The sequence below is a fragment of the Erpetoichthys calabaricus genome, chromosome 1 (assembly GCF_900747795.2).
Source record: "Erpetoichthys calabaricus chromosome 1, fErpCal1.3, whole genome shotgun sequence".
Classification (NCBI taxonomy): domain Eukaryota; kingdom Metazoa; phylum Chordata; class Cladistia; order Polypteriformes; family Polypteridae; genus Erpetoichthys; species Erpetoichthys calabaricus.
Genome location: NC_041394.2, coordinates 28799490 through 28817554, shown reverse-complemented (window position 1 = coordinate 28817554; position 18065 = coordinate 28799490). Strand labels below are relative to the sequence as shown.

The 18065-nt window shown below is 38.1% G+C and overlaps 1 protein-coding gene across 2 annotated transcripts in view; it reads right to left on the bottom strand.

The window, feature by feature from the left end:
* The window catches only part of LOC114648013 (cytochrome P450 2C25-like), a 110915-nt gene that overhangs the window by 11578 nt on the left and 81272 nt on the right, over positions 1–18065 (bottom strand). For both annotated transcript variants that reach the window (XM_051918752.1, XM_028796790.2), the window contains exons 3-5: positions 12746–12895; positions 7637–7797; positions 4049–4225 (exon numbers count right to left, since the gene is read on the bottom strand). In XM_051918752.1, the coding sequence (XP_051774712.1) occupies positions 4049–4225; positions 7637–7797; positions 12746–12895 (488 nt within the window). The remainder of the gene's footprint in view (positions 1–4048; positions 4226–7636; positions 7798–12745; positions 12896–18065) is intronic.

Sequence of the window (18065 nt, the reverse complement as noted above, 5' to 3'; positions counted from 1 at the left end):
AGTAGTAGAATAGAGCAATTGGTCTCAGTATTCAGTTTTCAGTTTTCAGACCTCAGTATTCAGTTTTCAGTATTCAGACCTCTTCTGAACAGTTTATTGCATAATAAATTTTATTTTAAATTGATAAATTTAGCATTTTCACTCATCAATCTTCACACAAGAACCTAATGACACAGTGAAAACAGGTTTCAGAAAAGTTTTAAAATTTATTAAAAATTGAAAACTTCAATTTCTCAGTCATCTCTCAGTTATCTCTCAGAGCTTGTTTCAGTAGTAGCCCCTTTGGCAGTAGTTACAACAGTTAAGCTTGATTGATGGAGTATTGCTGAGATTGTCGCCCATCAAACAGTTTGTCCCATCTCAGCAGAGGACTTCTGAAACTCAGTTAGTGTGATCATTTGGTTTTTGCTCACTTGCCTGCCCAAGGCTGTTAAATCCTGGTGAGTATGTTTGGCCAGACAGGTGACACTAGAAAGAGTCCTAGCGGTTCTAAACTTCTTCCATTCCACCCTTACTGATGCCATTGTATTCCTGGGAATACTCAAAGCTGAAGAAATGGATTTTTCCCCTTGTCCTGATCTGTGTACCAGAGTTCTATAGTGAGTTCCTTGGACCTCATGGTTTTGTGTTTGTCCTGTCATGCATTGTGAATTGTGAGACGTTTTATATACTGTACCTTTCCAAACAATGAAGAATAACTCAAATAATTAGGATGCATATGACCAGTATTTAAATTGCCACAGTGAAGCATCTAAATATTAATGTGAACGTGTGTTTAGTTTTTGATTTTTAATAAATTTACAAAACTTTCTATAAACATGTTTTAATTTTGTCATTAGGGGTAGTTATTCAGCCACAGGGGGTGCACAAACCAATGTGTTTCTTTGTGCCGGTCCCAAGCCCGGATAAATGGGGAGAGTTACGTCAGGAAGTTGCATCCGGTGTCAAATTTTGCCAAATCAATATGCAGACTACAATACAAATTTCCATACTGGATCAGTTGAGCCCTGGGTTAACAACGACCAACAGGGTGATGGCGGAAATCAGGCTACGGTTGGCCCAAGAAGAAGATGGAGAAGAAGAGGGAGAGACGTGTCCGAAGGCAGGAGGAGAAGAGGAAAGTAAAGAGAGTGGAACTGAGGGATGGAACTTTGAATGTTGGCAGTATGACTGGTAAGGGGAGAGAGTTAGCAGTTATGATGGAGAGAAGGAAGGTTGACATATTGTGCGTGCAAGAGACTAAATAGAAAGGGAGTAAGGCCAGATGGATCGGAGGTGGATTCAAATTGTTCTTTCAAGGTGTGGATGGGAGGAGAAATGGCATAGGGGTTATTCTGAATATCCAATATATTTGGAGGTGAAAAGAGTGTCAGGCAGAGTAATGATTATGAAGCTGTTAATTAGAGGTGTGATGATAAATGTTGTTAGTGCATATGCACCGCAAGTTTGGTGTGCAATGGGTGAGAAAGAAGATTTTTGGAGTGAGTTGGATGAAGTGATGAACAGTGTACCCAAGGGACAGAAAGTGGTGATTGGAGCGGATTTCAATGGACATGTTGGTGAAGGGAACAGAGGAGACGAGGAGGTGATGGGTAGGTATGGTGTCAAAGAGTGGAATGAAGAAGGTCAGAGGATAGCAGATTTTTCCAAAAGGATGGACATGGCTGTGGTGAATACCATCCTCTCTATTTTAAGAAGAGAGAGGAACATAGGGTTACGTACAAAAGTGGAGGAAGATGCACACAGGTAGATTACATCCTATGCAGAAGAGTTGATCTGAAGGAGACTGAAGACTGCAAAGTGGTGGCAGGGGAAAGTGTAGTTAAGCAGCATAGGATGGTGGTCTGTAGGATGACGTTGGAGATCAAGAAGAGGAAGAGAGTGAGGGTAGAGCCAAGGATCAAATGGTGTAAGTTGAAAAAGGAAGACTGCAAGGTTGAGTCTAGGGAGGAGGCGAGACAGGCACTGGGTGGCAGTGAAGAGTTACCAGACAGTTGGGAAATAACAGCAGATGTAGTAAGGGTGACACCAAGAAGGGTGCTTGGCGTGACATCTGGACAGAGGAATGAGGAAAAGGAAACCTGGCAATAGAATGACGAAATGCAGGAGAGTACACAGAGGAAGAAGATGGTAAAGAAGAAATGGGATAGTCAGACAGATGAAGAAAGTAGATAAGAATACAAGGTGATAAGGCACAAGGTGAAGAGAAAGGTGGTGAAGGCTAAAGAAAAGGCGTATGATGAGCTGTATGAGAGGTTGGACACCAAGGAGGGACAAAAGGACCTGCACCAATTGGCTAGACAGAGGGACCGAGCTGGGAAAGATGTGCAGCAGGTTAGGGTGATAAAGGATAAAGATGGAAACGTACTCACAAGTGAGGGGAGTGTGTTAAGCAGATGGAAAGAGTACTTTGAGAGGATGATGAATGAAGAGAATGAGAGAGAGAAGCGGTTGGATGATGTGGAGATAATGAATCAGGAAGTGCAGTGGATTAGCAAGGATGAAGTAAGGACAGCTATGAAGTGGATGAAGAATGGAAAGGCTGTTGGTCCAGATGACACACCTGTGGAAACATGTAGATGTTTAGGAGAGATGGAAATGGAGTTTTTAACCAGATTGTTTAATGGAATCTTGGAAAATGAGAGGATGCCCGAGAAGTGGAGAAGAAGTGCACTGGTGCCAATATTTAAGAATAAGGGGGATGTGCAGAGCTGTAGTAACTACAGGGAGATAAAATTGATGAGCCACAGCATGAAGTTATGGGAAAGAGTAGTGGAAGCTAGGTTAAGAAGTGAGGTCAGTAGGAACAAGACAGAATACATTTGTGAAAATGAGAGGGAGGTCAGTGGAATGGTGAGGATGCAGGGAGTAGAGCTGGTGAAGGTGGGTGAGTTTAAATACTTGGGATCAACAGTACAGAGTAATGGGGATTGTGGAATAGAAGTGAAAAAGAGATTGCAGACAGGGTGGAATGGGTGCAGAAGAGTGTCAGGAGTAATTTGTGACAGACGGACATCAGCAAGAGTGAAAGGGAAGGTCTACAGGACGGTAGTGAGACCAACTATGTTATATGGGTTGGAGACGGTGGCACTGACCAGAAAGCAGGAGACAGAGCTGGAGATAGCAGAGTTAAAGATGTTAATATTTGCACTGGGCGTGATGAGGATGGATTGGATTAGAAATGAGGACATTAGAGGGTCAGCTCAAGTTGGACGGTTGGGAGACAAAGTCAGAGAGACGAGATTGTGTTGGTTTGGACATGTACAGATGAGAGATGCTAAGTATATTGGGAGAAGGATGTTAAGGATAGAGCTGCCAAGGAAGAGGAAAAGAGGAAGGCTTAAGAGAAGGTTTGTGGATGTGGTGAGAGAGGACATGCAGGTGATGGGTGTAACAGAACAAGATGCAGAGGACAAAAAGGTATGTAAGAAGATGATCCACTGTGGCAACCCTTAATGGGAGTAACCGAAAGAAGAAGAAGATTATGGGTAGTTATTGAGTGTAGATAGATGGGAAAAAAATTAAAACATATCTATATAAAATGAAATGTAAAACACAAAGTGTGCAGAAGGTAAATGGTTTGAAAACTCTTTGAATCTACTGTATCTATCTGAATAAATAATAATTTATCTCTCAGTTGTACATATTTTTGCATACTGTGTTCTGAGACTTTACTGGTAAAGATGACAAAAGGCTGGTGGTAAAGTTGTTATACTAATGATGGCCTGACTTGTTTCATGTTGATTGTCATGTTTAAGTAATAATTTCACTGTATTCTGCACGTGACAATAATGACCCTACAAACCTGAATTAATTTATCCAAACAGATACCTGCTAGCACCTCATGACCCCTACTTCTGGCATGCAAATCAAAAGCTGGTAGAATTAAGAAATGTTACAACATACCTGGAACTGAATCTCTAATCGTGTATAATTTTATATAATGTAACAATGCTCAGTATCTTTTTAGCTTCATTGTCATTATTTTTCTTTTAGCAATCCAAATCATTTCAATATCTGCAATTGTGTGGCTTTGCTCTTTAGTCACCTGTTTCATTCTGATAAGAAAGTTGTCTATGTAATCTCGAGGGCTGTCAGCCATCAGCGTCTCTCTGTGCTTCTCAATTTGCTCTGAGACAAACTGCTTCAGTTGCTTTGAATTATTCCAAATCTTATTGTAAACTCCTGGCATGACTTTTATGAGGCTTGGGAAAATGTTGTACAGCTAAATCAAAAGGAAAAAGAAATAAAAAGTCAATCTTTTTCATTATTTTCCTCTTTTTGGTTTGTCAATCAGTCATTCTGATGGCCACTCCCATCTGCCAACATATTTACTAAACCACATACAGTATGTCTCAAGGTAAGTAAAATTGCTTCATGTTTGTATACTCTTCATTATCTTATCTTCTATGATACCATTAGCAGTTTCATTATTTCTACAGTATAAAGTACTGAAACATTAATGTCCTGAGAACAGACACAGAAAAATTAGTTGAAAAAGGCACTGCTGAACCTTAAGCTGAATTACATTATAATCACATTACAGCAGTGTCTGTTGCTTGGTACATTCTATGAATTTGTTAATTTTTTTCATTCGTGTAATGTGTGATGGATGGCTGGGGCCCATGCCTGGCCGGGACACCCCTTCACCACATCTGTCAGGGAAACAAGGGTGGGAAGCCCAGTATCTCCCGCTGGACGCTAGATGGCAGCCTCCCTGGGTTGCAGCGGTGCCTCGGACTCCCCCAGGGCTTCATGCTGGTTGGAGTTCTGTGGAGCTCTGTGGGGTTCCGCAGGCGCCACCTGGGGGTGCTGCAACCGGAGCTGCTTTGGGCACTAGTTTCGCCTTACCCGGAAGTGTAGCCGGATGTCGGCAATCAACCACCTGGAGCACGTCCGGGTACCCAATAAAAGAGAGCCAGCGACCACCACTCAGAAGCCACAGTCGGGAGGTGGAGGACAAAGCTAGACAGAAGGAGTGGTGGTGCCAGTAGTAAAGGACTGTGTTGTGTGCTTATTTGGACTGTGTTGTGGCCGGGGGGTTCATGGGGAAGACATGCCCTCCAGCTGAAGAAAAATAAAGTCTTTCTTGTGTTTTACACGTGCCTCAGTGTGAGTCTGTGTTGGGTCAGGCGCAATATAGCGCCTTTTATCACAAATGCTTTCACTCATAGGAGCTACTTACCTTCAGTAGGCACTCACTTCTAGTTTCAGCTCTGTCAAATTGTTGAAAATAATGTTGTTAATTGTTTTACGATTGATTTATTATGTTTGACCTTTATTTTGACAACATAATTTCAAATCAATTTTATGCATTTACATTTTATGCATGTTATTATTTTGTGTGTCAGTTTTTTATGAGTGTCATAATTTTTTGTACTATATCAGGTCACTATAATGTGGTACATGCCACATGACCCATGGCAATATGGAGGCCTTTTGACATAAAATGACTACATGGTTATGGTGGTCTTCAAAATCTGAAGCAATATAAATGAAAGTCAGGAAAGAAAAAAAAACTCCTTTATTTTTGTGCACTGGTCTTGTTAGCAATTATTGGATGTGGTTGATCTCTCTTCTGAATGACCCTTCTGTCACTACTACACAGGAAAATCCCAATGTGCAACATGAACTCTTTATAGGTTAATTAAACACTCAAGAAATGCTATCAGAACTTCCCCAGAAGTGAATCTTCAAGAAGCTATAAAGCTACCACATTCCAAGAAACTCTTTCAGTTTACATTTAGAGAAGAGTTTGAGTCAAAGCTTTATTGGTTGAAGGTAGCAAAGTTTCTTTTACTATATACTTCTTAACTTTGTCTTCTCCCAAAGATTTATTTATTGTAAGTTATTTTCATAATAAATTCTAAATACCTCTGTGCTTCTGAAATGTTTGTCATAATTCTGAATTTTGTAAACCAGAATACAAATATGGCAAAAAGGTGTGTGAGGTTTGTTAAAAATCCCATAAAGAAGTTTAGGATCTTCACTAGCTTGTCCAGATAGAGCTTCACCTAGGGAAGCCTCCAAACTCTTCAGGTTGGCTTTAACACAGCCCTAAAATGGAGCCCAGGCTTTCAAATTTCAAAACATTTATTAACTTCTAAAAACTACATGAAAATGCCACTCTAGGGAATCGAACTGTAAAACCTCTGGCTCAATTAAACCATCAGTATTAGGTCATTCAATCCATCAAAGTTCACCAGTCCTATTCACTTAAGTCCTTCAAAATAATATGAAGTCTAGTTTTGAAGACAAGATCAGACAAATCCCATGAATAAGCTTTATAAAGAAAGGATTTTTAAAAAGTACATTTAAAAAAATGAAAATATCAAAAAGGCAAAAGCCAAAATGGGGGCAAATGGGATATGTCTAAAATGTGAATCTAGGGCAAACAAATCCAAGCCAAAATCCAAAAATAAAAACAAAGAAAAGCAATACTCACAAAACTCATGAACAAACTTAATGAACCATTGCTGTGACCATTTCTCAAACCTCCTTATAAAGGAAAAATGTGGTCCAAATAGTATTTATGTCAGGATCTCCCCATCTCTTGGGATTTTCAATGAATGGAGGAACAATAAAAATAGAAATTAGATAAAATATGAAGAGTACCCCAGTAATAATAATAATAATGAAAAGGAAAATAAACACAGGCCCCTTGATGTAACGGTCATGATTTGGTATGATTTTGGGTTGTCATATGCCACAACTATTTATTTCCATCATTAAGTCCATTTCCAGCATTGTTAAGGGCATGACCTCTGACCTCAGGAACCATACATAACTAACATAACAGGATTAAAGCATGGCTATGGGTTCAAATCCTTCTCTGTTCTGTAGATATCAATTATCTGATGAATTCAAAGTTTATCATTGTGCTCTTTCCTCCTCTGTACATTAAGTTTTGACCCTCTGGTACTCTAGACCACAGTTAATTTCTCATATTGTTGGGATTCAGTTTTGTTTCGCTGCCCTTTTTATTTTTGTTCTTTTTTTTCTTTTTTACACACACCTCCCAGTTTTATCAACCAATTTGTTGACAGAACAGTAACACAACACTGAGATGAAGAAACACAATTGCAATCTCTTTTATTATAATATAGTATAAACATGCACATTTAAGACAAGTCCATCGAGAAATTTTTACTTAATCAGTACATTTTAAATGCATTTGACTCTCATGCAGAGACAAAACTTTAAAAAAGTCATTAGACTGAAACGATATTGTTAAAATTGGATTTTAGTATTATATTTTATGTGCTGTTTTCTATCATTTTAGAAGATACATTTCTTTTTTCTAGCTACCTATCTTGATTCTGAACTCAGTTTTTAAATTATTTTGTGTACTTTATTTTTGTTAAAATTTTTTGGGCAAGTTTGGCTACCAAATATTTTTTTTTCACAAAGCCAGTGGTAATTTGTGCTTCCTTCATTAGGGTAACATCCCATATTGTTAGGAGTGAGCCCTCCAAGGTTGTGAACCCACAGGAAAGGTTGTGATGGGTTAAACTGTCTTCTTTTGATGTTTGAAATTCAAGTTCATACCTATCAAGTATAAGCCTTTTCAGCTAACATAATAATGGGTAAGGCCTGAATTAAACGTGCACTGGCCAGTCTTAAACTGGTTTCTTACCTGAGTGAAAGGGTTGCTTAATAATCGCACATTTGTGTTGAGTAGGGACAGCAGATGAAGAAAGTTGTCATTGTGGTAGCCAAATCTCTGCCCAAATATGATGCAGCAGATGATGTTAGATGCAGCATGACTCAAGAAGAAAGTGGGATCAAAGGGGTGTCCTGCAAAGATCAAAGTACCAGAAAGGGTACAGGAGATTAAAATGCAGATAAAATGGTACTCTTTCCAGTACCTTTTCGACTAATGTACAAAAGACAATGGAGAAGGAAAGAGGGAAGGACTAAAGGTGTGGATGACTTTTACATGAAATTCAAATACTGTAGATATTTTGTAGGCATTTTAAATTAAAGAATTTTTGGAAGCAACATTTTTTTATAGAAAACAACATGTACACATATGATGGATGATGAAAAAGTTTTAAACTTAGCATTTATTTTATAGAATAATGAACATTATTATGTGTTGTAGCCTTCAAAGTAATTACCCAAAGATTATACGCATTTATTGCAACTTTCCTGTCACTTTATAAAATAATGCTTGATGTCTTTGGCTGTAAAGTTGTGTTTGTACATTCTTATGGATAGCTAGAATGTCAATTCTCCTTTCTTTCAGTTTAATACTGATTTTTGGCAACATGGTACAAGGGCAGCTGAATGTGGGGGACACTGTGGGGTCTTAGGCAAGCTGTTTTTTTCGGTTATTCATAAGAATGAAGAAGTACAGCTCACTTATCCTACAGGCACAGTATTTATTCAGAAAGTGTCAGAAACTTTATAATAAATGAATGTCACTAAAGAGGCATTGCAAGAAAGGGACAGCAAAATAGCACTTTTTTTAAATAAAGAGTTATGTCTTACAGTGGCGTAGCAAGGTCTGGTGGCACCCAGTGCGGAGTTTAAACTTGTCACCCCCATGTCCACCAAAATATAAAATGAAATTTATTGAGAAAGCAATTTTTTTATTCAATTGGTTAAGTAAAGAAGGCATAATGTTAATTATTTTGTAAACAATTTGTTATGAATAAAAAAAAAGTAAAATGTCTTTTTATTAATAAGCCAGTTTAATGTACAATGTAAGAAAACTTTTTTTCATAGTGATAGTACCAAGTGCATAACTTCATTATTATTATAATACAATTTAATGAAATCTCAATTGTTTACAAGTTTCGTTCTCTAGGCTCTAATCCAATAAACTGTACTTTAACATGATACTTAGAATCTCTTTTTTCTAACTTTTTGTTTTGCAAATTTTGAAATTGTGTCATCAAAATCATTACTTTCAACTACACTATTTTCAATTGACAAAATGGCTAAGCTCGAGTGTCATGCTTGGTTCATAGTGGATCTGAGATAATTCTTAATTAGTTTGAGTTTCGAAAAACTCCTCTCAGTTGTTTGTTTACTTGAGCACCAGCACAGTTCAAAAGAAACGAGACAGAACATCCCCTCCCCACATGCACTACACAATAATACTAAATCATTACAGCATCACATCGTTCACCCGCAATTTGCTACAATTAGGGACTGTTAAAGCACATGTAAATTATTTGACATGTTATTTTATGTAATAAAAAGGCGCATTAATACAAAACCGGCAATTTTTTGTCACCCTTTCAGAGCTGGTACCCGGTGCGGGCCGCACCCACCATACCTGCCTTCCTATGCCACTGATGTCTTACATCTTTAATCATAACCACTGCTTCATACATTGTAAAGGTAGGACTGATAGAAATAGATTTTGCAGTGTTGTTAAGGTTCCTGGGCTACTTGAGGATGCTGTAGTTTACACTCAAAAGGGTTCTTGGGAGACCAGGAAGTCTGTAACTCCTCAGGAGCTAAACAGGTATATGAATGGTGGCCTAGTAACCCTGAAGCATTTGGTAAGAGTTGCCAAGAAGTGTTCCTGGACCCAGTCTTAAAAGCATTGTTCAACCAGGACAGAGGCAAGTTTAAAGCTGGGAGATGGCTAGTTATAAACAGGATCAGCTTGGGTTAGGAGGAGAGAGAAATGGTGGAAAGATGGGCAGAGGAATGAAGAGAAAGGTGATCTGTATTGTGAGTGGTGGATTGTTATGAATAATGCATAAATGGACCAACCTCTCCACATTTTCCACTTATGAATGCCAGATAACTTGGGTATTTTAGTATTATCGTTTTTCCCTTCATCTGTTATTTAGCGGTTTTTGTTAATAAATTTCCTTTTCTTTTTAAAACTTTGAATTATCTGGTTTTGGTTTACTGTTCATTACTCTACTGTTCATTGATATTAGTCTTTCTGTCAGCTTTCCAGTAATTAAAATCTCTGTTTAGTACAATCCAAATGACCCACACAGTTAAATCTTTTTCAACTCCTTCCACCCTTAGCATACTAAAAAAACTGTCTACCTTTTTCACAGTTTCTTAGACTCTGCCATCTGGATAGGGCCATCAATCAAGGCAAAAGGAAACCTTGTAACATCCACTCTAAGAGGAGCCTGAGTAATGCTGACCTTCTCATTACACCCTAGTACTCTCTTTCTCCCACTGGTAATTAAACAAAATTCCCTAAATCCTCCCACAGGTGCCCTTTTTCCTAACCCTTCCCAGATCTCTTGCCTTTGACCACCTAACCTAGGCAAACTTCTTGTCCACAGTTCACTTCACAGAGGAGAGAATAATTCCTCAACAAGCAGTTTGAGATGTAAAAGGAGCAGCTGTGTCACTTACAAATATGTCACCAGCAATGCAGGGCATGCACACACACACACCCACACTAGGGACAATCGCCAATGCACCTAACCTGCATGTCTTTGGACTGTGGGAGGAAACTGTAATACCTGGAGGAAACCCACGCAGACACGGGGAGAACTCGGAAAGTGAACCCGGGTCTCCTAACTGCGAGGCAGCAGTGCTACCCACTGCGCCACCGTGCCGCCAATTTAGTTATATCCTTTTGTCTAAAATTGTACACATAGCACTCAATGGGTTGAAATATTGAACACAATTATATCTCATTAATGATGTGTAATATAATTATTTACATCAATAAAAGATGTAAAAGAAATTAAAAATAACAATAAAATATTAGATCTTATTGTAAAAACTATAATCCAGTTCAGGATTCATCCTATTCCAGCAGAATTAGATAGATAGATAGATAGATAGATAGATAGATAGATAGATAGATAGATAGATAGATAGATAGATAGATAGATAGATAGATAGATAGATAGATAGATAGATAGATAGATAGATACTTTATTAAGGAGAAATTCACATAATCCAGCAGCAGCATATTGATAAAAAACAATATTAAATTAAGGACAGGACAGAAGCTGGCCCTTTAGAAAGTACTAGTTCATTTCTGGGATCTTTTACACACAAACACCTGCAGTGACAAATGGTAATCTCCAATAGATCTTATATGCATATGTTTGGGATGTAAAGAGAAATTCACAGTGCCCAGAGAATGTATTTGTGAAAAGAGTTCATTTTGGTGGATCTGGAGAATTGTGAAGAGGTTTTGATAACAAGAAAGGCTGATGAGTTCTGTACCAAGAAGAGCAATTAGGATAAAGGTGATGTCTTCAGCAGAGAAGGCTGTATTTGGACTCAAACCAGGTTTTCAAAATCATTAATGGCATTCATAAAACTGATCCACCACAATTCTTTCAATTAGGTAATGAATTGTATGCTACTTTATCCTTAGTGTGTATTTGTGTCCAAGTGTGTGTTTACCCTGCAATTGATGGGTACCCTGTCTAGGAACTGTTCCTGCATTGCACACATATGCTTGGTGGGACAGATGCCAATTTCTTGAAAACCCTGCTCTGGATAATTGAGTTTAGAAAATAAATAGATGTATGGATTGATAGACAGATATTCTATGACACAAGTTCAAGGGAAGTGTATTTAAGATTGAAGCCAGGACACTGAAGCCAGGAACTGCTAAAAAATCTACAGACAGTTTTGTGGGAATCTGGAACAATCTGCTTAGTTATAAAGTTGAAAAGGAGATATTTAAAACTTTAAAATATTATAGGGGACAATTTAAGAATAAACTAACCACTTGAGCTGCATGGATTGAATGATCTCCACTTATTTGGTAAACATATTCTCTTATGTTCTGAACATATATGGTTTCACTCTTTCTACCCACTGCAACTTTTCCTCCCCATAAATCTCTCACTTCTGCCATGTTCTGGGCAAATAATTTACTTTATCAGCAGAGCTCAAAACAAAAAAATTAATCTTTTTCACTCCATCACTGTTATCTGTTAGACTTATAACATCAGGTCACCATAACTAACTTATTTGTCCATCATTATTATGCTTTATAGAAAATATGAGCTTGGATAGTTAAGTTTCTCTTAAATACAACTTTAAAAATTTTAACATATTTGTTACCAGAAGTAATTCATAGTGTTCATGGTAGTTACTTTAATGAACCACAAAAAGAGCCCTTATGCTCTTAATATCTGGCCTTCAAGAAATTAATACTCATCCATGTAATTTTGAACCTAAAATTTCAATTATAAGATTATTGTGAGCATAAACAGTCATAACCTCCATGTATGACACTTGACACAAGAGAAGAACAAACTTTATATAGGGTGACATTTAAAAGTAATACATAGGTCAACTGTAATTGTTTTCCCCAATTATGATAAGTGAACACTGAAAGCCTTAACGTCTCATTTAAATAACATCCCTTTTAAGACATTATGTTTCCAAACTGCAATGTTCAAAGGGATATCCTAAATTATCAAAAAATGACTCTCGAAACTGAACTCAAGAAAGTGCAAATTTCACAAACCAGCTAATTGAGATTCTGTATTGCAATGATCAATTTTACATTTTTTTGCATTCCAATAGTTATGATTTAATCTAAAAAAGAAATGAAGGTTGCAGTTTGAAAAATATGTTTAAGACAGTATAGGATGGCAGGATGTTTAAATAGGGGTTTTACTCAGCCTCTTGGAGGTACTGTACACTTTCAGTGCTCATACAGGAGAGGCATGAAGAACAGATAATGGAAAGGCTCCAGTCTGAGTTCCTTTTGAATCTCTGCAAACTGTTAAAGATGTGGTTGCCATTACAAATTTGCTATTGAACATTAAGCTCTACTCACCTATGTTTTTTCGAACTTCCTCTACAAGATACCGAGCTTCCTCTTGGATCCACTCCTCAATGCTCCTCTTCCCCATCCCAAAATCCCTGAATGTGGAGAGAGAGAAACGACGGAGCTGCTTCCAGTGCTCCCCATTAGTGAAAACTAGCCCTGCAATATAGACATGAAATTGAATTTTATTACTCAATCACCAACAATCTTTGACACTAAAATACTGCATACTAAGGCACATGTTTGTGCTTACATAAGATTTTTATAATTTGCAGATTCTTCTAATTTTCTTTTTGGGCCTCTTTAAGAATGCAGTTCTGCAATTCCAAAACATAATCCAAATAATTTACAAACTGGTTCTGGTTCTGTATATAAATGGCAACTTTGTTTAAGAACTTTAGATTTTACTGATTAAATTAAAAATGTAGTGATAATATGATGGGGTACTAAGACAGCAAAAGATTGTGGGGGCATGGGCTCCAATCACTATCCTCCAATTAAATTCTTATAGTCCTACAAGAAATCCACATCATCCCCACTACCTCTGGTGTAGTCTCTGCCTTCTGTCTTCAGTCCTTCCTCCTTTAAAAGATAAAAGTTGGATGCCTTGGAATGGGGCCACTAATCATTTTCACAAAGGAAGCTGTTAATCTTGTAATCTTTACCGGACAATCATTTGAATCAGGAAGACAAAATCATTGACAATTTATCAACTTCATTCGCTGGTTGAATTTGTTTATGTGACAATATATGTTTTTACAACCCTCATCCTATTTCCTTTGGAGTCTATAGAAGTCATTGTTCAACATGAAGACAAGAGTTGAGGTAATGAAAGACAAAAATGCTATTATGAGGCTGAAAAAACGAGAACAAAACCATTATTGGAGACATCTGTAAAACCGTAGGATTACCTAAGTCAACTGTCTGGAATATCACTAAGAAGAAAGAACACATTGGTGGGTTCAGTAATCGCAAACGAACTGGTAGGCCAAAGAAGACCTCCACTGCTGATGACAGAGTGATGTCAAGAGCAAAGAGATGATAAGGAGCTGCCCAAGATCCAAAGCATACCCCTTCATCTGTTAAACATGGTTATGGGGGTGTTATGGCTTGGGCATCTATGGCTGCCACAGGTACTGGCACACTTATCACCATTGATTATAGCATTCCTAATAACACAATCAGTTCTGAGGTGTATAGAAACATCTTTTTGGTGTTTCATCCTACAACAAGATAATGATCCCAAGCATAATGCTAAGGCAACATTGAAGTTTTTCAAAGCTAAATAATGGAAAATTCTTGAATAGCCAAGCCAATCACCCATTGAGTATGACTTCCAAATGCTAAAGAAAAAAATTAAGGAGACAAGCAAAAGGAGAGCTGCATTGGAGATTTTCCAGAGCATCACCAGAGAAGATACTCCACACCTTGTGATGTCTATGAGTCTCATACTTTAAGCAGCTATTGCATGCAAAGGATATGCAACCAAGTACTAAATTTGACTGTTTTGATATACCTGCCATTGCCATGTCCCAAACATCATAGGAGGATACTATATATATATATATATATATATATATATATATATATATCCATCAATCCATTTTCCAACCCGCTGAATCCGAACACAGGGTCACGGGGGTCTGCTAGAGCCAATCCCAGCCAACACAGGACAGAAGGCAGGAACCAATCCCGGGCCATATATATACAGTATATGCAAAGTCATTAATTTAGACCACTGATAATTAGGCACTGATCATAATTTGTTTTTCCAAAGTTACAGCATGAATATCAGAAACTGTGTAAATTAACTCTTGAAATATTCACTATACTTTTAGATAAGATTATGAAGTACTCTTTCTCCCAGTCCATTATGTTAGCAGAAGAACCCCACACTGATGATTATTGGAGACAGAATACAGCTAACAATAGCCACAAATGAGATAGCACTAACCAAAGTCAGACTAAAAGACAAGCGCCAATTTTTTTTCCCCGTGTATGCATGGGTTTCCTCCCACAGTCCAAAGACAGGCAGGTTAGGTGCATTGGCAATTCTAAATTGTCCCTAGTGTGTGCTTGGTGTGTCGCTGTGTGTGTGTGTGAGCCCTGCGGTGGGCTGGCACCCTGCCCGGGGTTTATTTCCTGCCTTGCGTCCTGTGTTGGCTGGGATTGGCTCCAGCAGATCCCCATGACCCTGTAGTTAGAGATATAGCGGGTTGGATAATGGATGGATGATTTTATTGTAATCATTCCAATACAATAGATCAATTTTTACAAAAAATAGGATTGAAAACAATCAACCCCCACCCCTGAGAAAGAGAGCATGGCCAACGGAATAAAACTTAAAGCTATTCAAAATAAATAAATTGATGAGTTTAATAGATGGATAAAGATAAATGCAGAAGAAAAAGAAATGGGAAGAGAATCTGCTTCCTCAGTGCTTTAAGAGCTTATTCTAAAATATTATTGATTACATCCTGCCAGGTTTTGCATAGTTATTAAAGGAGTCCTGCGGTGGGTTGGCACCCTGCCCAGGATTGGTTCCCTGCCTTGTGCCCTGTGTTGGCTGGGATTGGCTCCAGCAGACCCCCGTGACCCTGTGTTCGGATTCAGCAGGTTGGACAATGGATGGATGGATTAAAGGAGTCGAATTGCAGTGACCAGTGGGGTGCCCAGTATTTTTGTGTGTTGGCCGTGGCCACCCCATGCCACACCTTGGATGTGCCACTGACTAGAACTACTTAAGAGAATTCCATTTTTGACTAAATTAATTCTGTCATTCTTTGCTAATCCATTCACCATACATGATATTTTTTTCAAAAAATCAAAGTTCCAGAGTGGTTGCGTGTTTCCTCGTAGAACTATTGCTTGATAAAACACCATTTAATTCAGGGAAGAGTTCTTTTCATATGAAGCTGGATTATAGAACAAATCTGAACTCTTTGCTGGATACTAGCAAATGAAGAAAACCAGGGCTTTGCACTTATTACTGTACTAGCAAAATACCCGCGCTTCGCAGCGGAGAAGTAGTGTGTTAAAGAGGTTATGAAAAAAAAAGGAAACATTTTAAAAATAACGTAACAAGTTGTTATTGATATGTGTAACAGTCGTAACAGTTACTACTCAAAGTCAGCGTGTGACTTTCATATTGGAGTTACTGAACTAATATGACTTCATCGAGTTTAAGATCTGACCCATAAAACCAGTTGCTTGGAACGCCAGTCTGCCATTTATACACACATACATGCAGTTTTAATAACACAGAAATCAATATAAACATTAACATCATTAGCATATGAGAATATGAAGTAATATATAAGACGCACATTTCATATAAATATAAATTATTAAACAGTAAAATCTTCTTCTGTAATTTGCTACCGTGGCAATTTGTGTGTCTGTCCAGGATTTTAAATGACCTGTAGCTCGCAAACCGTTTCACCTATACACTTGAAATGTGGTACACATATAGTACGTCACGTCTACTATCCGCTTTATGGGTGATGATTGTTTTAGTCTTTTTATCTTTATTTTATTTTATTGTAGAATCAACTGCTATCTGCGCACAGCAGGGCAGCCGTGGGCGGATGCGTATGGTGTATTCACTCCATGTTATCGTGCATTGCGCTGTCAGTGGTATTTTGATAAAAGAATTTGAACAACATATAAGAAGCGTATAAATTATTAAACAGTAAAACATTAACATTTAAGAAGTAAAGTTACATTAAGTACTACTGCAGTGCCTTCGGGTATACCTCATTTTTTGTTTGCCCATTATATGCTTAAATGTATACATTTTTTGGTGCACCTACCCGAGAACACGCGACATATAACCGAGTGTGGGAGAAGCATGGATTTTAAACACGTGTTGAGTTGATCTGCTGGTCTCCCTCGTGGAATAACTGGTAATGTTTGACTAAAATCTACAGCGAGTAAAACGACATTACCTCCTATTTTTTTTTTTACGATCTCTGAGATCTTGCTTTTTTCGGTTCAAGGCTTCATAAGCTGTTTTATGTTGTATGGTGTACTTATCCCAAACCATCATCTTTGAATGTTGCAAGACTTTCGCCTTGTATGTAGATCGGGGTAATTACATTCATTGCATTCCTAGTCTGAATCACAATGTGATTGTATGGGTGGTTACCTGGCACTGTAGGGTTGCCACCCGTCCTTTAAAATACGGAATCGTGCCGCGTTTGAGAATGAAATTGCACGTCCCGTTTTGAATCAATACTGGACGGGATTTATCCCGTATTTTTTTTATCATTTTTTTTTTTAAAGCAGCGTCTCATGCAAATCATCCCACACGCATTTTATGAAGATGCCTCCTTTCCTACTTTTGATTGGGTAATACTTGATGTCATCGTTAGTTTGATTGGTGTTTTTAAGTGTCCAGTGAGGAGGGCGTGTCTTTTAAGTACAGTCTGCAAAGTGTTGGCACTGAGATGTGGCGTCAGCGCCATACTTGAAGCCCCTAACGTTGCGGTCAGCAAGTCGGCTAACATCCGCCATGTGCCGTCTTTCAGTTGCGAGAAGCAGATCATAGAATGGTTGAAACTGTTGCCCCTAACGTTGCGCCACGGCGTGTGGTTCGTTTATACCTCGTGTCTTCTCATTAAACTTTTATCTCGCGAATATGTTATTGCAATCCGCAGCGGGAGCGTTTCTATAAACTTAATTTAAACTTACGTTTTACACCGTGCTTTCTTTCCCTTATGAACATGCTTGTATGCTTAACTCGCTCCATTCTCAATTGTTTAATTAATTTTTTGCTTTTAGCTGTTCGCGGCTCTTCCTCCATTTCCGCCTACTTCGTTCTTTTATCTCGTGAATATGTTATTGCAATCCTTAACGGGAGCGTTTCAATAAACTGATTGAAAATAGTTTTGCATTTACCTTTTTAGTAAAAGGCGAGCTTTTAAGCCTGAGAAATCAGCCCGTAAATGCACACGTTTAATTGCACATGTGTTAATATGTATGGTTACACAGTATTAAAAGACAGTGAACAACGTCAGTTACCTTTGTTCCCGCGTTTGATAAAAGGTGAGCTTTTAAGCCTGAGAAATCACCCCGTAAATGCACACGTTTAATTGCACATGTGTTAATATGTATGCTTACACAGTATTAAAAGACAGTCAAAAATTAACGTCATTTACCTTCGTTCCCGCGTGTGACTCGTGCTGTAAATCTCTTTCTTGTTTTTAGTTCACGTGATTACGTAGGAGGCGTGATGACGCGATACGTGACTCCGCCTCCTCCATTACAGTGTATGGACAAAAAATATGTTCCAGTTATGACCATTACGCTTTGAATTTCGAAATGAAAC